Here is a 23,832-nt window from a genome sequence, read left to right on the forward strand (position 1 = left end):
TTTACATTTGTTGTATCGACGTCACACACCACAGATCTGTTGTGGTTTTATCTTCTTCCACATATTAGTATAAAGACATAAAATATACAAAAAGGTAGAATTAAAAAATTAAGAATAAAAAGATTTTCATCCGTACAAAAAAACACAAGACTAAGAATCAAATACTAAGAAACATAATGAAATATTTGTGGATGTTTCTCTTTACCTCTGGACAGCAGCTGGACATCAGATCAAAATGGTTTTGAATACAATATTGGTCTAGTTTACCTCACAATTGGTATACAAACCCATTCACTTAACAAAGTATTAAAAAATTGTGATTACAGCAAGGGTTAAAGCAGTATGAGCGTAGCTGATGACACCTGATGCCCTGCTTTTTTTAATTTGCAAAGAGGCAACTTCATCAATATTTCACCGCCATGCAGGATCCAGATGGCCTCCACGACGCACCGGCAGAGGGGAACAGCTCCCCTGCGACACCCCAACAGGTGCTTCCTGGACCATCATTCAGTTCTGAATGGCTTCATTTGTAACACTGCCTGACTTATCTAAAATAATAATACTGTACATCACACATGACTAGATATCAAAAAATCTAACTGAGTCTCCTGCAGGCTGAGTGCAGTATCAGGCAGACCTCAACAAACAGAGTCACGAGCGTTTAACCCATGTAATGCACTAAAGACTGAAACCCTTGAGTATCTTCTGAATATGGCGGCTTGTGTTGTACCCAATTACTTTACAACATGGGAAAATAAAGCAGTTGACACATGACAGCTGCGTACCTATCCAGGGCTCCTTGCAGATGTTCATGAGACACGTCAAAGTAGTAGTTGGTGTGCTCGCCACTGGTGAAGGCGTTGGAGCTGCCTGCGTGCTCGCTGAGGAACTGGCTGTACTCATTCTCCTTGGGATACTTCTTTGTTCCCAGGAACAGCATGTGCTCACAGAAGTGAGCCAGGCCTGAGATGTTTGCTGGGTCTGACAAAGAACCTGTGGATTGTAAACACAAACAGAAAACCAGGTGATACAGATGTAGACCTCAGCGCGTCGAAGATCACAGGATTCATGGAAGAAAGACCCAACGGGACAAAAGACCTTTACCTATGTGGACGTCCAGAGCAGCAGAGGATTTGTCAGTCGTTGGGTCACTGATGAGCATGGCCTTCAGGCCATTGGTGAATTCCAGGGCTCTGTAAGCTCGCTTGTCTTCAGGAGAGCGAATGATGTCACTGACCACCCTTTTCACAGCCGGGTCGGTCATTCTGAGTGGTGAGGATGACACCAGCCTGCAGCAGAAGACAAACAAAGTCAAGATGAAGGGAGTCAGTCGAGCTGATCCAGAGAGGAGGAGACATACATACTGTATATATGTATATGTAGGGTTGACTGTATATACATATATATAGTCTATCTATATTCTATATATATATACACCATAAACTGCACTGTATACTGTTTACCATAAATAAAAAGGGGTAGAAATAGACACTGTGTTTTATTTTAGTAAAAGATATCCTGTCGATCTTTGAACATGAATGCGCTACGGAGGAAGCATCCTGGGCAGTTTGCTCGGCTCCTGAGTGAGTCGCGTTCAGGTACGCTCGGCTTCTTTCGGTTTGGTCGCGAGCCGAATTTTGGTCGAGTTCAGACACGTAAAATTCTCGGATTTTCTGGTCGAAAACCGATTTGGTCGAGAACAGAAGCGTTCGAAAACCGAGGTTTGACATTATATATATATATATATATATATTACATATATATATACAGTGCGCCCTTGCGCATCAACGCTCACGACTTCACCTCATTGCACTTTTGGTAGGCAGTCACGTGATACCGCACACGCATTCTATTGGCTGACGGCATCCGGAAGTGCGCTACGTTCCGTGAGTCTCACACTTCCGTGAGACACAAAAGTGCTTTAAACAGTCTATAATATCATGGGAAAAGGTCATACAGATAGAAGGTGGTTTAATATCTGTATGGGGAGGGTTCATAAATGTTTAAATTACCGTAAATAATAAGATAGTTTCTCGTTCTAACGCAGAATTCGTTATTCCCGTGTGGTTCCTGTAACGCATTAACTGCGAGGAACGAGGGCGCACTATATAAATATATATGCATACATGAGTGCATATATACGTAATGTACATATATACGTAATGTATATACAGTATGTATACCTGTGTATACATTATCCACATCGCATATGTCAAAGTCAGGGCCCGCGGGCCAAATCTGGCCCGTGATGAATTATTTATGGCCCGCGGGATGATTTTTAATTACTATTATGTAGGTAGGTGGATCGGTACATAAATCACATGTATGACGTGAGCTTGAAGCTACTCTAACACACGTCATCAGAGAGCCACAGGTGAGCTGGTGTGTGCACTATTAGAGTTACACAATTAAGGTCTGAATACAGTATAAATATAAAATGAAGGGAACTTTCACCCCTTTTTTTTGTCTATCACTGATTATTTGACATCTTTGGTTAATGCTGGCAGCTCCACATCCGAGCCCCCCCCGTTTCCTCTCCGGACCACATCGGAGCTCCGCAGGAACCCTCAGCGGGCGGCCGCGTTCGAACATGCGTGTAGCACGTCATTACTGGTGGGAAGGTTAGCGCGGTCACAGGGGAAGGCAGGAGGCGGACGGCGTCGTTGTCCAGAGGTTCACCGGTAGGTGACGTTTAGGGGGGTTCGGGTCGACACGCACCGGTAGGCAGGAGAGGAGACGCAGGCTGGAGTCCGGCTCGGAGAGCTCCGAGAACCAGCAGAGCTAGCATCGACAGGCTAAGCTAGCAGCTGGGACACACGGCTCACCAGCGGGCGGGTCGCTGCTCTAACCCGGTTTAACCCCCCAGGTGTTCAACATTCGACATCCGTAGAGAAGCTGCGCGCACAGCCGCTTGTGAGGAGCTTCAGGGCCAACAAACGTCCGCCGACATGACCGCCTGAGCTAAGGTCGGCAAACCGGCCGGAACGAGCAGCATCGGCGGCAGGTCAGCTAACCAACACCCCGGTGCCGACATATCTTCAGGTTTTCATTAAAACTTACGATATTGGACCGACAGCCTGTACCTAGGTCGTTGGTGGAGGCGGAGGCCGCTGCCTGCTGACCGGAGGTGTCTCGTTAACTGGGCTGTTCGGTTAATGCACTTAAACATACTTCGTACCCATGAAACACAGCCATCGGCTCTTACGGCACCATGTTGGAACAGGCAAGAGTAGTCGAACACAGAAAACCATTTCTTTTAATTTGGAATATTAATAGTTTTTCAGTGACGTCATGCCAATACATTTGACCACAAAAGTATTTTTAACTAATTTAGCTAAATGTTTAGTGATTTGATTTCGACAAACTGTGTAGAATGCGTTTAAAATTCACCACACGTCATTGACTCTGATATCGATTGGACGTGCCTGCCAGGGGAGTCCCGATTTGCTTCTTTTTTTTTTCTTTTTTTAAAAATAAATTTTATTAAAGAAAATTCAGTTAAGTACAGTATACTAAAACAGTTTACAATACAAACAGAGAACATATGAGAGAGTTGCCGGGGGGGTATGACCACATGTCCTTACATTACACAAAAATAAAGCAGAACATATGTTTAAGGTCGTTACGGCTTTTTTGTTTGCTCATCAGCTTTATTCCTCTGTAGTTGACACAACTCTGCACATCTCCCTTGTTCTTAAAAATGGGCACCAGCACACTTCTCCTCCATTCCTCAGGCATCTTCTCACTATCTAAGATCCTGTTGAACAACCCAGTCAGAAACTCTACTGCCACCTCTCCTAGACACTTCCATACCTCTACAGGTATATCATCAGGACCGACTGCCTTTCCACTCTTCATCCTCTTCAGTGCCCTCCTAACTTCATCCTGACTAATCTTTGCTACATCCTGGTCCACAACAGTCACCTCTTCTAGTCTTTGTTCTCTCTCATTTTCCACGTTCATCAACTCTTCAAAGTACTCTTACCATCTTCCCATCACACTACTGGCACCTGTCAATAGACTTCCATCCCTATCCTTAATCACCCTAACCTGCTGCACGTCCTTCCCATCTCTGTCTCTCTGTCATCTCTGTCTCTCTATAGATCAGTCGCTCCCTCCTTACTGTCCAACCTAGCATACAAGTCATCATAAGCTTCTTGTTTGGCCTTTGCTACCTCTACCTTCACCTTACGCTGCATCTCCCTGTACTCCTGTCTACTCTCCTCAGTCCTCTCAGTGTCCCACTTCCTCTTAGCTAACCTCTTTCTCTGTATACACTCCTGTACCTCCTCATTCCACCACCAAGTCTCCTTATCTACTTTCCTTCCAGATGACACACCAAGTACTCTCCTACCTGTCTCCCTGATCACATTAGCTGTAGTTGTCCAGTCATCTGGAAGCACCTCCTGACCACCCAGAGCCTGTCTTAACTCCTTCCTAAAAGTCATGCAACATTTTTCCTTTTTCAGCTTCCACCATTTTGTCTTCTGCTCTGCCTTTGTCCTCTTCATCTTCCTCACCACCAGAGTCATCCTACACACCACCATCCTATGCTGTTTGGCTACACTCTCACCTACCACTACTTTACAGTCACTGATCTCCTTCAGGTTACACCAGATGTAGTCTACCTGTGTGCTCCTACCTCCACTCTTATAGGTCACCCTATGTTCCTGCCTCTTCTGGAAGAAAGTATTCACTATAGCCACCTTATAGTGAATATATGGTGGCCATATTCACTATATGGTGAATATAGCCACCAAAGTCAAAAAGTAGTTGCAAAGTCAACTACTTTTTGACTTTGCAAAAAGTAGTTGACGTTTTGCAAATTCAACTACCATCTGTTCTTCTGCGTTCCTCTCCTGAATACCAAACCTGCCCATCATCTCCTCATCACCTCTGTTTCCTGCACCAATATGTCCATTGAAGTCTGCACTGATGACAAGTCTCTCATTTCTAGGTCCAACCATAATTTCTCCTTCTCCTCCAGCTCACATCCTACCTGTGGAGCATACCCACTAACATTGAACATCACACCTTCTATTTCTAGCTTCAGACTCATCACTCTATCCGACACTCTTTTTACCTCCAGGACATTCCTAACAAACTCCTCCTTCAAGATAACTCCTCCTCCATTTCTCTTCCCATCTACACCATGATTGAACAACTTGAACCCTGCTCCTAAACTTCTAGCCTTGCTACCTTTCCACCTGGTCTCCTGGACACGTCTACCTTCCTCCTCTGCATCATGTCAACCAACTCTCTACCTTTTCCTGTCATAGTTCCAACATTCAACGTCCCTACTCTCAGTCCTATACTCTTGGTGTTCCTCTTCTCTCTCTTCCTACGAACACACTTTCCTCCTCTCCTTCTTCGACTTTGAAATTTCAAAATTTCTCCGAATTTGATGTGACCAGACCTAATCTCTATTTATCATATTACAGAGGAATTGAACTCCATTGAACTCCATTGGCTTTTATATTTAAACGTGAGATGAGTGAGAAACTTTCGGGATTCAGAGCATATTTAAACGTATGTCAGCATGACAATAAAAAACTCTGATTCATTGTCAACGTCCGGCCACTAGGTGGAGATAAATTTCTTTACATAGTGGGTGGAGTTCAGACAGTCCCTTCTAGAATCAGACATCATAATATGGAAGTGGATTAGGCCACATTTAAAAATGACAATAAAATAGATCAAGTTTAGAGCTATGAGAAAACAAATCCATGTGGCTGAAGCCTCTTCCGTCATACTTTCATTTGTAAATTGTAGTGTGAATGTGGGTGAAATATTTCTCTAAGTTGTAGATCTCTGTGTGACAGTTTGATCAAGGTATTGTGATAACAGCATGGACTCTGGGGTTACATAAGGGTTAACAGGGAACTTCTGACCCTTGAGATTTGGAGGACAGGTGAGAAGATAGTCATCAGCATATAACTCACCAATGAACTGAGTTATTTTTACTGATGTGTTTATCTGTTGATTGGTCAGATCACATGTGTTAAACTCAAGGTCCAGGGGCCAAATGTGGCCCTCCACATCATTATATGTGGCCTGCGAGAGCATAAAAGGTCGGAGTGTCTAAAAATAAATAGGTAAAAAGTGTGCTTTGACCAAAAACTACATTTCCCACAATGCATTAATTAAACCTATTTTAACTTTGACAAAAACATTTTGAACCACGTTAACGGCCTAACTTGTGTTTGATGGGTTTTTTTAATGTTATTTTAATTTATGCATTGATAGTTTGATCCTTGATTGATGGAGTTCTGTGGGTTTAATATCCTGACAAATTAAAATGATTCATGTTAGAACAGAGAAACAAACAAACATCTTTTTTCTGTGCAACTGTAACTTGAATAAGTAATAATTCAGTTATTTAACATTAAGGAGTAGTTACATTTATTTTACATTACATTGAGTTACATTTAGTTACATTTATTAGTTACATCTGGCCTTTTGAGGACAGCTGTTATGCTGATGTGGCCCTCAGTGGAATGAGTTTGATGCCATTGGGTTAGATGGATTGTCCACTGGACGGTCCAGATGGGTTTGGGTTGAGAGCGATGTTAGGAAATAATTCTTGGCTCATATTACTGTGTGCAATTTGGCATAGATCCAAATAAAAGCATGGATTAAATAGTGGTTCTTGGGCTGTGAATGTCTTATTTTGACTGGGACTGACTGGGATACTGGAACCTGTTCTGCGCTGAGAGGTAGAGTTTTGCTTGGCTTAGTGCTCTCTCTACATCACACCCTTGTGCTGCTAGAAGATGTCAGTAAATCTAAGACGGGGTTTGTGGGACTATATGTTTGAAAACAGACCCCAGTCCAGCAATGTAAAATGTGAGTACAGTGTGTGTGTGTGTGTGTGTGTGTGTGTGTGTGTGTGTGTGTGTGTGTGTGTGTGTGTGTGTGTTTAATTCAGGATCAATGCCATGTTCTTCACTATGAACTACTATGTGGAAAAAAACAAAACATTGTCCTGCCGACCCAATCAGAGTGGGAGTGGGCGTGGCCTTGCCTTAGTAGGCCTCCCAGCATGTGACAGCGCTCCGTCAGGCTAAAAGGAGGGATTCTATTTTGTTCTCTCCAGCATTGAGTACACATGAAGCAGGACTAAACCAAAGGCATGTCTCCAGTCCAGTAGGTCTATTTGATTTGGCCAAACTGTGCAAAGTCCTGCTTCTGTGTTTGTTTTCCAGGGGGAGGTCCTGACCCCGTTAGGGTTTGTGACAGTCCTGTACTCGTCCTGTTTGTCTGAACTTCTCCATAAGGCGTGTTACGCTGAGCAGTGAGGAGGTCAGACCACAGCTGTTAGCACCATGGACGAATCATCCAGGGAAGCAAAGCGCAGAAAGGTGGTGGCAGTGGTTGGTGGGGGCTTGGTAAGAAAACAAAAAACTTTCACTTCATGTATTTATGTTCAGATCCTTTGAGTCTTTACCAGCTGTTATCTGTTATCCCACACTAATGTGTGATGGTTTAAAGCAGTGACATTGGTGTCACGTCTTCATCTGCACCTCTTAGGTTGGAGCGCTGAACGCCTGCTTCTTCGCCAAAAGAGGTTTTGATGTGGAACTATTTGAAGCCCGAGAAGGTAAGTTCAGTCATGTTTAATGCAAAACCTCTCAGGTGGTCGACTTCATCACATCCCCTGACCCCAGGAAGAACGTTTACAGTGTCGATGAAACGACACACACACACGAAAGGTTCGATAACCAAATAAAATACAGACTGTGAAATATTTTGTCAGACATCCGGACAGCCAGAACCGTGAAGGGGAGAAGCATCAACCTGGCCTTGTCTCACAGAGCCCGACAGGCCCTGAAGCATGTTGGAATGGAGGAGAAGGTACGCCGACATGTCTTCACTGACGGTAGTGGGAGTGAGGAACCTCATTGAACATGATGTTATTTACAAGTTGTCATGAAAAAAAAAATCCTAGTTGTGTAGGCCTTCCTATTCCTACGCATTCTCTTAAACCACACCTCATGCATGGACCCTTTGGTTTTCGGTGAGCTGGAGCCTCATGGGGTCACGCTTTCCGAGGGATTTGAGTGGATTTTTCCATGGGTGAGGCATGTTCTATATGCATCAGAACACGGCACAGGACCACGTTCTCTCTGCATTTGTATGACCTTCAGTCAAGGCATGCCTTTCGAGTTTCCACTGACTGGCCGGCCACAGGGACTAGTTGTGTAATGAATGAGACTTTGCCTTTGCGTTGACCACAGAGTGGAAACATGTATTTTCCCAGTACAGGTACAAACTCATTTCACAGTTTTGTCCTCAATTTTAACAAACGGTTGATTTCTAAAATCATTTCTCCTCAGATTGTTTCCCAGGGAATCCCCATGCACGCGAGAATGATCCATTCTCTGAGTGGGAAACACTCCGCGATCCCTTACGGCAAAAAAGGTCAGGTAAGGTGACGACTGTCAGTCTAAAGGTGTGTGTGATCATACACCTGTCTCATCGTCCATGTTCAGAAGAGAAACGATGCTGTGGTCACTAGAGATCACGGTCCTGATGCCACTGATTTTGATATTTGTCTTTCTGCTAGACTCCATCATTAACCCTTTATAGGAGGAGAAGAAGTAGATGAGGCTTACTTTAATGACCTGTTCTCCTTTCAGTACATCCTGTCAGTGGATCGAGCCAACCTGAATAAACAGCTGCTAACCGGTAAGAGCATCAGCGCTGTCTTTGATGATTCAGATCAACACAATAAGAACAGCTGTTTCACAGTGTGACTGTTTGGTTGGCTTTACCCACAGATCAGTCGTCATCCGCTGACAGTATCACGTCTAACTCCTGTAATGTTTGACTCCCACAGCAGCGGAGACGTATCCAAACACGACGCTGAAGTTTGACCGGAAGCTGCTGGACTGGAGCCCTGAAACGGGTGAAATGACCTTTTCCAGGTAAACAGTGACTGACCAGAGGTATAGCTGTGCTCACAGTACAGACATCAACACGGATACAGCTGGAGAGGAGGGAGTGTTCAGTTAGCAACAGCGTTATAACCCTGGACGAGTTTGTCAGCTGAGCACAGCATCTGAATGCTTGTGACTGATCGTTCAGCCGCCCTTAATTACAAAATGTGAGTTTAGTTTAGAACCATTAGAGTAGCCAATTAAAACGCTGAACCAAAATGATCCATGCAGCAGACAAACAATACCGTGAGCCATTGTCCTTACATCACCTTTATGCTTTCAGAGAGTGTAGCGCAGCCTTGACTGTCTTGAAAAACACTAATTCATCAAACCATAAAAAATAAATATTTGAAAAATATCTGCATAAGTATTTAATTTACTTTGTTCATGGAACTTCTGCTCCTACTGGCTTTCAGTGAGTGTGATGCACAAGGATGAGAGTCGCATGAGGCCCCGGGGCCACAGGCTGCCGACTCCTGAACTAAATGAACTCTGACATCCTGTTCACGCCGCCCAGCTTGTAATTAAATAGACAGAGACTGTGTAGCCGGTTTCCACCCACAAGAGCCACAACATTCACAGAGCCATCAGCATGGTAGAGGTCACATGACCTGTGTCACACTCTGGTGTCCAACCCCTCTCCAAAATAATAAACATTAACACGACATGGTCAATTCTTAATTATTTCATGTTTGTGAATCAAGAGTAGAGTCAAGGTTCACACGGTGAAACAGTCCAGGTTCACACGGTGAAACAGTCCAGGTTCACACGGTGAAACAGTCCAGGTTCACACAATGAAATAATCCAGGTTCACACAGTGAAACAGTCCGGGTTCACACGGTGAAACAGTCCGGGTTCACACGGTGAAACAGTCTGGGTTCACACGGTGAAACAGTCCGGGTTCACACGGTGAAACAGTCCGGGTTCACACGGTGAAACAGTCTGGGTTCACACGGTGAAACAGTCCGGGTTCACACGGTGAAACAGTCCAGGTTCACACGGTGAAACAGTCCAGGTTCACAATTAAACCCGGACTGGGTTTAATTGCAGGTCCAGGTTCACACGGTGAAACAGTCCGGTATCACACGTTGAAATAGTCCAGGTTCACACGGTGAAACAGTCCAGGTTCACACGGTGAAACAGTCCGGGTTCACACGGTGAAACAGTCAAGGTTCACACGGTGAAACAGTCCAGGTTCACACGGTTGGTTATATCTATGTTGAGCTTTTTAATTTGTTCAGGGAACAGACATTTAAGTTCGATTGAATTAAAAAAGGGAAGAGAACCGTGATTTTTTTTTTTCATAAAATGATCTAAAGTCATAATTTCTGGCCTGGTTATTTGTTTTGACTCTTTTTGAAGTTTCATCTTTTAGAAATATAAGTTTCCTTCTTAAGACTTTCTTTGTTACTGAAGTCAGATGTCTGCCTGGTATATTTTCATGTAATGTGTGTCAATTTAAGTCGGATTTACACATATTTTCAAAACTGATGTTCAGATATAAGTGTCAGTAAAATATGTGTGTGTGTGTGTGTGTGTGTGTGTGTGTGTGTGTATACAGTATGTATATATATACACATATACACACACACATATATATACATATATATACTGTATATATATAAGATAAAGATAAAGATAACCATTTACAGTTCTGTTCTGAACTTTATTTATGAGTGCATTTTAGATAATATTTGGTTTATACAAATCTATTGTAAGGTTACAAAAAATTAAAGTTTATTTCTTAATGTAGTAGAAATCAGCTGCTTCTTCCTCATGGCGGGTCACAGGGGTTGCTATGGGCTATTAATAGGATATTATCATTTTTATTCTTATAAATTGTACAATAATATGCAAAAAAATTCATTTAGAAGACAAGGTATTCCAAAACTGATTAAAAGGCGAAGTATGTGGAAGGAAAGGACAACGATTCACAAACTCTGATTTCTCACAGGTTGGATGGGCTGGAAGAGCATAGCAAAGCTGACCTGATTGTTGGTTGCGATGGGGCTTTTTCTGCCATTCGTAAGCAGTTTCTTCGTCGCAGTCGTTTCAACTACAGCCAGACCTACATCCCCCACGGATACATGGAACTGTCAATGCCAGCCGTCAAAGGGGAGGTGGGCTGTCTGCATGCTGTCCTCCTGTTACTGGAGCTGGTAAAAGTCTGCTGGCGTTACACTTTTCTTTGTTTCAACTGTCCCCAGTTTGCAATGGAGCCTAATTACCTGCACATCTGGCCTCGTAACACATTCATGATGATTGCCCTGCCCAACATGGTGAGTATGAAATCTGCTGGAACTGTCCTGGACCTGTGTCTGTCAGACTGTCTCGATTAAATACACATACAGCCGCTGGCCCTAACTGACAAAAGGATAACCATTTCACAGAACAGCATAGAATTAACTAGTCCTATTTACAGCCCTTTTTTGGACAGTAGAGGATTGGTCACACTTTGTCTCAGGCGGGTCTCTCTTGTCCCCACTGCTCTTCATCTCTACTGTCCTTCATCATCCCAAGGATTTTTCTGCGTGGCTGACTCAGCACACTGGCTTTGCTTCCCTAGGTGACACCAGGTTAAGGCTGCTGACTTTGGAAGCATTCAGTGTCACCCAGTTTGGGTTGAGAACAGCAAGACTCATTGCTGCCTCAGTAGTTGCCATGGTAACAGAGGCCTTGCTGAGTCGTATAGTCATTCTCTTGTTTATGTTCTTATAACCGCTGTGTCAACTTACTCGGGTCACGGGGGTTGCTGGAGCCTATCCCAGCAGACTTACGGGCAAGAGGCAGTGGACACCCGGGGGCGCAAGTCAGTCACACAGGATAGATACAGAGTCGGAGCTTATGTAACAATGTTGTTTGTCTTCCACGCTAGGACAAGACGTTTACCTGTACCCTCTTCATGCCATTCGAGGAATTTGATAAGATCACCACAGAAGATGAAGTCATCGAGTTTTTCCAGAAGTACTTCTCAGATTCCATACCTCTAATCGGAGTGTGAGTGACTTCCTCTGTTCCACCACACGACCCGTCGTCTCTGTCGATATGTCTCCACAAAACACTTTGAGTTCATCAGTTTATTATTCAAAAACAGCGTTTTAATATGCAATAATGTAATCATGTCATTTCCATCTGTGCCTCCCAGTGATGCTCTCAAGAGGGATTTTTTCCGGCTGCCTGGACAGGCCATGGTGTCTGTCAAGTGCAGCCCGTACCACATTGGTGACAAGTGTGTCATAATGGGCGATGCAGCCCATGCAGTGGTGCCTTTCTACGGCCAGGGGATGAACGCGGTGAGTAGCACGAAACAGAGGGAAACGGGCTCACAAGCAGGAAGTGGAGACTCATTCATCCCTGGTGTTTGCAGGGCTTTGAGGACTGCATTGTGTTTGATGAAATAATGGAGAAGTTCAACGAGGATTTCAGTAAGTCCCTCCAGATGAAGCCTAGCGCCTCCAGAGCAGAATGATGTGGATTCACCTGAAGAATCCGTCTGGTTGTCCCCCAGGTGCCGTCCTGCCTGAGTACACCACAGTGAGAGTTCCAGACGGCCACGCCATCGCTGACTTGGCCATGTACAACTACGTTGAAGTAATAATTATTAACAGTTTAGCGATACTCCAACATGAAACATGATTATTAATCCCAGGCTTGTACAGGAACTTAACATGGTTATTGATGAATCTAAAGAGATGGAGAAGCTACTTCCTGTTGCTCAGTGGTACATAGTGCACTGGTCAGAAGATGGAGTCTTGTTGCTAATGTTGGTTCACACTTCTGGAGTTGCTTCGTATGCATTTCATGTATACGTGTTGTCAGAGAGCAAGAGATAGGGTAGGTCAGAGTAAACTGAAAGTAGTACCTGACAAGTGCATAGCTTTGACCTTTCAGGGTAGGTCAAAGCTATGCAGTAGCTTTGACCATAGATCAAGGCTAGTACATAGGTAGAGCTTTGATATACCTATGCACTAGCTTTGACCATTATCCAGTTCTTGAATGTACTAAAGTTGAAATTTGACCATGACCTACTTTTCTGAAGGTCAAGATCATCATCTCATTTTCATCCCCTTTGCTGCCCGAGTGATGTGTTTTTTGTTTCATCTTTCTGTCTGTAATGGTTGTGAAGATGTTGGGTGGACTAACTAACGAACGGACACACCAACACACACCAACAGATGTTACAATACATCCCCGCTTTGAAGCGGGATGTAAAAAATAGTCCCAGTGCACCTAACCTCCTGAAACTTGGACTCTTCACTGCCCAGTGGTGGATGTATTGATGTCAGTCTAAAAGATACATATATGCTGTCCCTTACAGACACACACTGTGTGTGGACTGGGGCTGTGGTCCACTGGCTCTATGGTTTGATCCCAACCCTGTCCAGGCGTGTGGTAACACGGTGAAGGAGCAATCCGTTTGAGTTTTGTGGTGATCAGGATTAGGTTTGACTGGCCTCACTGGATTGTGGTTCACTAGTGCTAAAGCGGCTATATTTTCAGTGAGGGCCAGGTGTGTGGCAGAGAAGAACCCACTGATCAAGGATCTGATGCATGCTGGTCTTTCATAGCCAGAACCAGAATAATACAAGAAGTTTGGTTTGTGTTCTGGTTACTATTAACAGGTATTTATGTAGCTTCTCCATCACCTCTCACCAGCAAATGTTAGTTATCGGTTCCAACACTGTTCTGATTACCAGATCTTTAATGTGACCTAAAGGAAGACCATGTGGTTTGTGTGACTTGGCTGTGAAACATTCCAAAACACAGGGCTGATGTTCTCCTCACACACTTTGTGTGTTACAGATGAGAGCCCACGTCAATTCCAGGTGGTTCCTGTTCAGAAAACATGTTGATAACTTCTTCCACTTCCTTATGCCAAAGACAATGATTCCGCTTTACACAATGGTAGGTGTCTGTATGAGCACAGCTGTCTCTGCCATGCTGCTTCATTGACCACAACATCTGTCACGCTGTCCTTCACTGTGTCCAGGTCACGTTCACCAGGACACGGTACCATCAGGCAGTGGAGCGCTGGCATTGGCAGAACAAAGTAAGGTTCTTTTACATACATGTCCTGCAAACCGTTTCCTGTTGAGGATATTTCACAACTTTCACCTGTTTGTATCATGATCAGAGAATCTGGTGAAGTGTTAACATTTTATCAGCAGGAGCATGGAAGGCAGATGTTACTCTCTCTGGGGAAATAGCACACCTTTTAGGGGCATCTGGAACACAGCGGTTTGCTGCAGCAAACGAAAGCGTCTGGTTGGTTCTTAGCCGTGTGATTCTGTTAGTCCTTCCACAGTCAGAAGTCAGCAGAGACTTCACAGCCCTTCCTGCAAATGGTTCAACCCTGCAGGGACGTTTGGACAACATGACCTCTTTTGCGAGGGAGAACACTGCTGTTTAAAGTGTCAAATGATATCGATTTGCTGTGTAGAGGATGTTGTTGTCTGCTTCTTGATGGACTGGTTTTACTGAAGATGGACATGGCTGGAGAGGATGGTGAATAGGTGTGTGTTCTGGAGGAAACGTTCATCAGTTATATCAGTTAATATATCAAATGTAATATCAGTATATTTAACATTTAAATATACTTAAAATATAATTTAAACCAAATATTATTATATTTAACAATTTATATATGATGAATATTAATATATAAACATAAAAATATAAATATATAATATGTATTTATTAGGGCTGTCACTTTAACGCGTTAATTAGATTAATTACGCTGCTAGTGAACGCGCTATAAAAATTAACGCAATTAATCGTGATTGGCAAGTCAATGTGCAAGCATTTTAAATTTGGCCCATTGAGGTATAATTCCAGTATAATATTCATATATATATAATTAAATGTAATTGCATATAGTAAATATATTTATATGCTTAAATATAATTTAAATTAAATATAATCTAAATTAAATTTATTTTAAATATGTTTATATTTATCTTTAATATTATCAGTATATTTTTCAAAACTACCAGTTTTGATAAATATACTGTAGTACTGTGTGACTGATGTCCTCAAGCCCACACAATAAGGCTGCAGTGGTTCTGTCATGGTGTGACAGCATCTCCTACATACTATTCTCTATTCTTAGTATTATTGGTAGTAGTATTCATACTGGGCTTTGTTTCTTGTGACAGAAATGAAGGAAATGCTAACATGATAGAAACCATCGTGTAACATGTCGTCCAACTAAAGCACCGGTGGTGAAAGAAGACTCAAAGACTGTTGTCAGTGATGTTGAGTAGAAGGATTCAGATGAAATATTTTATTTCGAAGAAGAATTATCATGAAACATGCATGAATGTTCACAGCAGTAATGAGTGAAGTGGAATACATTTAACACTGTTCATCTAGAAGTAGAAGCAGCTGATCGTCAGTCAGGAACCTTTGTCAACAGTGACATCATGTGAATGATGTCTGGGACTGATGATCCTCCCTGTGGACCTAAAGATCTGCTTCTGGTCTCCACAGGTGATCAACTACATCCTGCTGGGCAGCGCCACAGGAGTTGTTCTGGGAGTGTCCTACTTACTTCTTAAAAACCCTCCTGACGTCAGCCGGCTCAGACTCTCCACTGACAAGGTGTGGAACAAGCTGCTGGCCATCAGGAGCCCATGAGCTCCACCTCTGATCGGATGGAACCCCTCACTCAGTCACTACAGATATCAACAAATGTTTGCAGTCAAAAGGCTTTTACCTCGGCTTACGTCGTTTGGAGTTACGTCTTGATAATACAGTAGTTTTCAAAAAATTAAAAAAATAAAATTCAAGTTTGTCATTTTACTCTACTTTGCATCTGTTAACCACAAATACTGGAATCATAAAATCACTATTAAACCATTAAAAACACAGTATCGTTACTGTACAATGAATCAGAATAAAAACACAATCATTATTTAATTTAATTCTAAATTTAAATTGGATGGATGGATGTATACTTAAATTTAAATAATAATAAAATATTTAATTTTAAATCAGAATACTGTAAAAACAAAATCATATTATCCTCTATTATCTCCCAGCGACCCACAATGAGGAAGAAGCAGCTTTTTCGGTTCTATATTAAAAAATAAAATGTAATTGTAAGCTTAAAATATATTTGAATGAGCCAAACAATATTAAAAATACATTCTTTAATAAATGACAGTACAGAACTGGGAATGGTTACCTTCAGTTTAGCCTGGAGACGAGTTAATTCACCTTATGTTTGTTTTTGGACTTAATGACGTGGGCTGATGTTTACATGTATTCTGTATTTATCAGAATTTGATTAATATGCTATACCCATGCATGATTAGCAACCTAATATTTATCTTATATATACCAACCTATCTCGTCCTTCTATTTTTACCTCAGCCACATTAGACACACGTCTCATTCAGGCACACGGACCTCCTCAGTGAACAAGGTTTACATCCGCTCAATCCATTCATCGCGTCTATTCATAGGTGACAGCCCAGGGGGTTTGGAACGTCTTGCCGCAGCGTCCGGAGGTCTCAGTCTCATGTCTAATTAAAGTACTGCAGTCCTCACACATGAATGTCCACCGCAGGTCGTTTCTCAGTGTCTGTGACGTCACCTTCAAGGACAGAGCTCAATAGAAGCAGCATTGGTAGAGACTTAGATAGCATGTCTTTATTTCATTCATACACAATAACATCAGTTGTTCTATTACAATTCACTTTCAGTTGGTACCAACCAAAAGTAACATGGGAACCACCTGAAAGTCCAAAAGGCTGCTAGAACACCGGTGCATGTGATACGGTCGACAAGACAACAAGCGTGACTGTTTTCCAAAAGAAGCATTCGACTGAATCATCATGATGTATGATTCTCACCACGATAAACACGAGCTGCTTGAACAAAACTAGCGTGTAGACCACTGGTCTCCAACTTTTGCTTCTCCACGGACGGGTTTAACATCAGACAGTAGTTCAATGGACGGTCCTCTGATGTGTGGAGGATAAACACAACAAAATAAAACGCTACGAACGATATGAACTGTTTCATTCTGATCTAATAATAAATGTGAATCCAGTTTGTATCAACTTTATTAGCAGTGTCCTCGTAACGTCACACCAACGTTTATTTTTTGTTGGTTCTGCTAGTTTGGGAGTTTCCGTTTAGCTGTACTTTATTCTGTGTTAGCAGCAGGAGCGGCCCCTTTAAGAAGGTAGTCATGTGACCGAGGCAAGCATCTCCACAAGCGTCATGAGTGAGTCATAGACGGATGTGGAGGAGAGAATCCATTCATTTAAAACAAAACATTGTTCAGAACCAGATCAGAAACAGAAAAATGGAAGTTCTGGATTCTTTCTGTGTGACCCGGCACCGACTGAGCCACAGACCGACTGACCCACAGACCGGTACCGGTCCATGACCCGGGTTTAGGGGACCAATGTTTTAGAGGAAATCTGTGGATGAGTCTTGAAACAGCATGAGAATGCAGAGATGTCCACAGAGGTCAGACTCCACTATTGTGGCTCGGTTGTTGGGTCCTGAGGCAAATGGGTGGGTGGCGGAGGGCAAATCCAGTCCTGGTGCATCACAATGGTCTCACTTGGATTACATTAACCTGGCTGGAATCTCCAGCCTTGGAGGTAGCGTCTAGCTGGTTGCAGTCATCACTGGTGATGATGAAGACGATGGAGGAGGAGTTGAAGGTCACCTTCTTCTTGGGTCTGTTCCCTGCACTGCAGGCTCTGGATATGACGATGGGCCGTATGGGCCGCTCCACCGGAGCCAGGGGGCGCTCTTTGAGGCTGTACTGGAGCCACGACAGCCGGGAGCAGAGCAGCTGCCTCAAGCAGCGCCGGAACTGTGAGGAGAGAAGAAGAAGAGAAGGCGTTGAACCAACTGATGGAGGACCAGCTTTTACTCTGGTGTCCGTCACACAGGACCTGCCTCTGAGGACGAAAACCCCTGAGGCAGCTTTAATCTGACACGGCAAAACGCTACAGAACCTCAATGATCCCAGTCACTGACTTAAGAACATGATGCCAATTCTTTTCTCATTACATCCCGCTTCAGAGCGGTGATGTATTGTAATTGTTAGTGTTCGTGTGTTCGTCCGTTCATCCGTCCGTTAGTCCACCAATTATCTTCACAACCGTTGCAGATAGAAAGATGAAACAAAAAGCACATGACTCAGGCAGCAAAGGGGATGAAAATGAGGTGATGACCTTGAACTCGAGAAAACTAGGTCAAGGTCAAATTTCAACTTTTGTACACTCAGGAACCGGATAAGATAGATAAGGGAGAAGGCCAGTGTAAGACCATAGATCAAAGCTAGTGCTTTGATCAACTATTTGCACTAGCTTTGACATTTCAGGATAGGTCAAAGCTATTCACCTGTCTGGCACTACTTCCAGGGTACCCTGACCTACCCTTGGAGGTATGTTGCAGTCTGTAACTGCCTTGGTTCTAGTGTGCAATATTTTTTGAGCAGTAAAGGAACTGCACTACGCTGGTGTTAAGGGCTAATTATCTGACAATCTCAATTTGCATATGTTAAAGCTGCAGTCGGTAAGGATAAGACCTGACTTAGCCCCTCCCCTTGCAGGAAGCTGCTGACAGCATGTGACGGGGAGGAGCAGGTGTGCAGCATGAGAATGACTGACTCGTCATCATCACTGCTGTTGTCCCTGATTAGCGATTCGCAATTAGCCAGAGGGGATTTCTGTATCAGGAGCACTGGATGCCAATAAGAGAGGGATGTTCTTTACATCTTTAATTTCTCACGCTGTCCTGTCAGGACAAACTGACAGTTTTTTGGACACGTTGCCTCCTACGGCTTTACAGATACGCTTGAGTAAAGTTTTTCTTCTTAGACCACAAGTCTCACTGCCCACAGGAAATATAAAGTATTGTAAAACTACATAAACCAATGACCTCATACCAGGAAGACTTCCAACAGGGGTTGTCATGTCACATTTTCAGGAAGCTGCAAGCATTAACAGTTATATTTTCCAATCTCCAGACATATACAAACCTTTCTGCTCATAAACACGTAGATGAGAGGGTTGTAAGCCATGCTAGACTTGGCAAAGAAAGAGGGGATGATGGCCACCGTGGGAGACACCATGCTGTTCCTGCCAAAAGCCTCCATCATGGACACAACAGCATAGGGCGTCCAACACAGCAGGAAGCAGGAGATCATCAGGAAAAACATCATGGCCACCTTCTTCTCGTACCGCAAGATCTTGATGATCTGAGCTGTCTGGAGGTCCTGGATGGACCGCAGCTACGAGAAACAGAAGAGAATAGAGACTCTCACACTGAGGATAGTCATCCATAAGGAGACAGGAAGTGTGCGTGTTGTTGCTGCTTCTATAGTTTCACCGTTCAACCCCAGTGGTGACTATCTGAACAAGGGAATAGAAACTTTGTAGACTCATTCAAGACGGTCAACAATGAAATCAGGGGTTTGATCAAATCAACATGTTAAATTGTTCTTGGTGGGAATGGTTCTGCACATTATGAGCTGGCGGCGCCTTCATCTCTGCCTTCTTGTTTCTGGTGGTGCGTTTGAGGTAGTCTTTGCCTTTTTGTTTTCCATTCCTGAGATCGGGTCATCCCAGCAGCCATCGTGTTATTAAAACATGTTCTAAAACTAAAACTGAGTAGAGCTTGTTGAACAGACAGGATATGAAAGACACAGAGCCACGTTGTGATAAGGTCACCTCATTCAGAGGTTATAAAATCATCCAACAACAGAGCAGAAACATCTCATACAGATCATTTACCATTCTCACTGCATAGAGAATGTTCCCATAGCAGTAGATCATGATGCCAACAGGCACAAAGAAACAGGCCAGGAGGAAGAAGAGGATGAAGGAGGCATCATTGGGGTCCTTAGAGGCCCAGTCCAGGGAGCAGCCCAACTGGTGGATCTCCAGCGTGTAGCGGTTCCATCCCAGAAGAGGAGCTCCAGTCCAGGCCAGGGAGTAGAGCCAGATGTGGCCGATGGCCCGTCTTGCCCACGGGTAGTCCACCACCTGGGCGTGCACCACCCGGATGTAGCGCTCGTAGGCCAGGGCAGCCAGAGTCATGATGGAGACGATGCCTGTGGGGGGAGGAGAGGCAGAGCGGGGGTCAGCAGTAGATGATAATACAGTAGAACCTAAGATTATAATACAGTAGAACCTCAGATTATAATACAGTAGAACCTCAGATTATAATACAGTAGAACCTCAGATTATAATACAGTAGAACCTCAGATTATAATACAGTAGAACCTCAGATTATAATACAGTAGAACCTCAGATTATAATACAGAGGAATACAACCACCAACACGTTGTAAAGAATGAGATCCGGTCTCACTGATGTCGTATCCATCCACCAAGGTCAACAGGTCAAACAGAACACGTTAGGGCTTCTACAAACTGGTCTGTGTTCATCACCGATCAATAGTAGCTGATCAGATGTGTCACAGTGAACCTGCATCTGTTAACCCTTTGTTACTGATTGATCTCTGATCCCTCGGGTTCATTCAGTCACTTGTGCTATTTAAATAAATTCAATAAATGCTAATTGGATGATGTGTTTGTATTTATTTACCTTTACACATTTAGTGTTGGAAATGTGGGTCAACCCTTCATGTGGTTAATGGGTAAATGGGTCAATATGATGATAAAATTATTGTCTGTACGCTGTAAGAACACGGACAAGGTCAGCTTCTTGTTTTGACCACCTATAGAATCGACAAACCCTACACAGAATGTAAATGTGACCGCGTTCCAGGTCGCGTCTGGGACGACTGACGACATTCAGCCGATGTTCATTCAAGGTGAACTGATGGAGATGTGTGCAAACACACACACACACACACACACACACACACACACACACACACACACACACACGCACGCACGCACGCACGCACGCACGCACACACACACACACACACACACACACACACACACAGACAGTGACAATGATGTAATGAGATGCAGGTTGTTAAGACTGCTGTAACAACATATCCAAAAAAATGAAATAAAGCAAACAAATGAATGAATGAATGAATGAATGAATGAATAGATGGATGGATGGATGAATGATAATAGAAGTAATGGCTACCAGCCAGTCTGCCACATGGTAACAAGAGAACATGTCAGTGAATGTCAGAGAAAGGACAGCAGGACGGCCGTCCCTGTCCAGTTTGCACTGAGAGCCTGGTGGGGGTTGGTTCTAATGAGCTCCTGATCACACGCCCACCCCCCCTGAGCTCCGGTTCACACACCACCGGGGTGTTCATTTACACTCACCATGCAGATCAGCTGCAAACCCACAGGCATGCAGTAAAGAAAAGTTAAGAGTAAGACCTGTCTGAGGTGGAAGGGTCCGACCAGAGAAGACTGGATGGGTTCATCCCAGCCTCACACAAACGTCCACCGTACTCATAACCAGTCCCCTGGATTAAGTCACACTGGGAATCATAACCCGTCCTTTAGATTAGGTCACACTGGAAATCATAACCCTAGCTCTGGATTGAATCACACTGAAAATCAAAACCCTTCCTCTAGATGAAGTCACACTGGAAATTATAACCCTAGTCTTGGATTAAATCAAAATAGAAATTATAACCCTAACTCTGGATTAAGTCACACTGGAAATGACTGTACAACCCTAACTGGATTAAATCACACTGGAAATTATAACCCTTTCTTTGGATTAGGTCACACAAGAAATTTTAACCCTTCCTTTTCCCTTTGGATTAAGTCACACTGGTAATGATGTCTGAGTCCAGCTGTCATGTTCCTGCCAGTGGAATCCAGTGGAATCCAGTGGAATCCAGTGGAATCCAGTGGAATCCAGTGGACAGACGCACCAGACAGACTGGTCCTCTTTGACGTGACAGAGACCAGCTGGTGGATGAAGGGGTGAATGAAGGGGTGAATGAAGGGGTGATGAAGGGGTGGATGAAGGGGTGAATGAAGGGGTGATGAAGGGGTGGATGAAGGGGTGAATGAAGGTGTGGATGAAGGGGTGATGAAGGGGTGAATGAAGGGGTGATGAAGGGGTGGATGAAGGGGTGAATGAAGGTGTGGATGAAGGGGTGAATGAAGGGGTGAATGAAGGGGTGGATGAAGGGGTGGATGAAGGGGTGGATGAAGGGATGAATGAAGGGATGAATGAAGGGGTGATGAAGGGGTGGATGAAGGGGTGATGAAGGGGTGACTCACCACACAGGCTGTTGCTGAAGCCATCCCACACACACGTCGCCTGGTTCCAGGTCCAGCCGCCTCGGACGCACGAAGCGAAGGTGAAGTTAATCCCGACCAGGGAGCCCAGCAGGTCGCTGAGGCTGATGTTCAGCAGCAGGAGACTGCTGGGGGTCCGGAGCCTCTTGAATTTACAGAAGAGGACGATGACCACCAAGTTGTTCCAGAAGCCGAACACTCCGATAGTTCCGATGGTGAAGGCGAGAAGTTCGTAGGTTCCCTCAGAGAAGACGGACTGTGGTTCTGGTTCCGTTGGGTCGGTTGGGTCGGAGGGATTCATGGCGCGGCGGACGGCCGGTGCGTCCTCATCCTGGTGGAGCTGGACGGCAGAGATGGTTCCGATCCAGCCTGTGGTCACGTCAAACCCGAGTGACCCTCGGCTCTGGGAAGGGACGCGTTCCAATTAGTTGAAGTGAGCAGCGCGCTGTGACGCGACCCCCAGCCCGTCAGAACGAACGTCTCCTTGGGTTGGTCCTCTGGAGCTTCTGGTCACTGACTTGATGGAGACTCACATCTCATCCACACAGCTGGAAACGCGCTGAGGGGGGGTGATGACGTCACAGCAGCGCAGACAACAGGGGACTGGTGTTCCTGTGCATTTAGTATCAGCAGCACTGAGGGCCACATAAAGAGAATAAAGTCATTAAAAAGTTAAAACCGCTGGAACTCCTTTGTCGGCTCTGGTGGAACAACCCCCACATGGGGGCTGGAGACAGTTGTTGTGAATGTTTTCCTCGTTGTCTTTAAAACGTTTGTCTTAAAGATGTGCTGTTTGAGCTGTTGAGTGTAAAAACCAATTAATAAATGGGTCAAAAATATTAAAATATCTTCATGATGAAGAGTCTCAGCATGTGCTGTAATATCAGACATTGACTGACTTATTCATACCTGGGTCCTGGCTGTTCTGTACAGGTGTTCTGATTTTGTCTGTTGTTGTTGTTGTTGTTGTTGTTGTTGTTGAAATTGTTGTTGTTGTTGTTGTTGTTGTATGACTTACTTTTCTTGTTGGAGCATTTACTGACATCACTGCTGACGCTCCTGAGCTGCTACGAACAGTGGGAACACTGTGACAACACCGTGACAACACCATCACACGCTGACAACACTGTGACAACACTGTGACAACACTGTGACAACACTGTGACAACACTGTGACAACACTGTGACGACACTGTGACAACACTGTGACAACACTGACAACACTGTGACAACACTGACAACACTGTGACAACACTGTGACAACACTGACAACACTGTGACAACACTGTGACAACACTGTGACAACACCATCACACGCTGACAACACTGTGACAACACTGTGACAACACTGTGACGACACTGTGACGACACTGTGACAACACTGTGACAACACCATCACACGCTGACAACACTGTGACAACACTGTGACAACACTGTGACAACACCATCACACGCTGACAACACTGTGACAACACTGTGACAACACTGTGACAACACTGTGACAACACCATCACACGCTGACAACACTGTGACAACACTGTGACAACACTGTGACAACACTGTGACAACACCATCACACGCTGACAACACTGTGACAACACTGTGACAACACTGTGACAACACTGTGACAACACTGTGACAACACTGTGACAACACTGTGACAACACTGAC

At 44.1% G+C, this 23,832-nt stretch overlaps 3 protein-coding genes across 9 annotated transcripts in view; 1 reads left to right on the top strand and 2 right to left on the bottom strand.

Annotated features, from left to right (window-relative positions):
- The window catches only part of ide (insulin-degrading enzyme), a 16,442-nt gene extending 13,236 nt beyond the window's left edge, over nt 1-3,206 (bottom strand). For 2 of the 3 annotated variants that reach the window (XM_068326529.1, XM_068326527.1), the window contains exons 1-3: nt 3,084-3,206; nt 1,105-1,289; nt 786-993 (exon numbers count right to left, since the gene is read on the bottom strand). In XM_068326529.1, coding sequence (XP_068182630.1) covers nt 786-993; nt 1,105-1,289; nt 3,084-3,169 — 479 coding nt within the window. In that variant the 5' untranslated portion in view covers nt 3,170-3,206. Of the gene's footprint in view, nt 1-785; nt 994-1,104; nt 1,290-3,060 lie in introns of all 3 variants that reach the window. The other variant, XM_068326528.1, reaches the window with a different exon arrangement.
- kmo (kynurenine 3-monooxygenase) lies at nt 2,562-15,808 on the top strand. 5 transcript variants are annotated; one of them, XM_068326531.1, is made up of 17 exons: nt 2,567-2,681; nt 2,867-3,004; nt 7,206-7,388; nt 7,531-7,600; nt 7,757-7,854; nt 8,337-8,426; nt 8,640-8,688; nt 8,840-8,927; nt 10,894-11,059; nt 11,147-11,218; nt 11,815-11,936; nt 12,085-12,232; nt 12,307-12,364; nt 12,448-12,530; nt 13,743-13,844; nt 13,930-13,989; nt 15,429-15,808. In XM_068326531.1, the coding sequence occupies exons 3-17, from the start codon at nt 7,326-7,328 to the stop codon at nt 15,573-15,575; spliced, it is 1,416 nt and encodes a 471-aa protein (XP_068182632.1). In that variant the 5' UTR covers nt 2,567-2,681; nt 2,867-3,004; nt 7,206-7,325; the 3' UTR covers nt 15,576-15,808. The 5 variants fall into 5 exon arrangements, with proteins under 5 accessions (XP_068182631.1, XP_068182634.1, XP_068182632.1 ...); XM_068326530.1 differs by having other exon boundaries at nt 2,562-3,004; XM_068326533.1 differs by having other exon boundaries at nt 2,562-3,004; nt 7,278-7,388.
- Nucleotides 15,809-16,201: 393 nt separating this feature from the next.
- opn3 (opsin 3) lies at nt 16,202-22,495 on the bottom strand. Its single transcript, XM_068327808.1, has 4 exons — nt 22,144-22,495; nt 19,703-20,022; nt 18,949-19,200; nt 16,202-17,775 (listed from the first exon to the last, which is right to left on the bottom strand). The coding sequence occupies exons 1-4, from the start codon at nt 22,460-22,462 to the stop codon at nt 17,503-17,505; spliced, it is 1,164 nt and encodes a 387-aa protein (XP_068183909.1). The 5' UTR covers nt 22,463-22,495; the 3' UTR covers nt 16,202-17,502.
- Between the last annotated feature and the right edge of the window lie 1,337 nt (nt 22,496-23,832).

This window comes from Antennarius striatus, chromosome 11 (assembly GCF_040054535.1).
Source record: "Antennarius striatus isolate MH-2024 chromosome 11, ASM4005453v1, whole genome shotgun sequence".
Lineage (NCBI taxonomy): Eukaryota > Metazoa > Chordata > Actinopteri > Lophiiformes > Antennariidae > Antennarius > Antennarius striatus.

What these genes read in the sequence shown, in the direction of transcription:
- kmo (XM_068326530.1), top strand. Translation starts at nt 7,326, where the DNA reads ATGGACGAATCATCCAGGGAAGCAAAGCGCAGAAAGGTGGTGGCAGTG. An exon ending in ATGTTGGAATGGAGGAGAAG is followed by an intron (nt 7,855 to 8,336) that starts GTACGCCGACAT and finishes ATTTCTCCTCAG; the next exon opens with ATTGTTTCCCAGGGAATCCC. An exon ending in TGCCAGCCGTCAAAGGGGAG is followed by an intron (nt 11,060 to 11,146) that starts GTGGGCTGTCTG and finishes AACTGTCCCCAG; the next exon opens with TTTGCAATGGAGCCTAATTA.
- opn3 (XM_068327808.1), bottom strand. Translation starts at nt 22,462, where the DNA reads ATGAATCCCTCCGACCCAACCGACCCAACGGAACCAGAACCACAGTCC. An exon ending in TTCTCTATGCAGTGAGAATG is followed by an intron (nt 19,201 to 19,702) that starts GTAAATGATCTG and finishes TGTTTCTCGTAG; the next exon opens with CTGCGGTCCATCCAGGACCT. An exon ending in ACGTGTTTATGAGCAGAAAG is followed by an intron (nt 17,776 to 18,948) that starts GTTTGTATATGT and finishes CTCTCCTCACAG; the next exon opens with TTCCGGCGCTGCTTGAGGCA.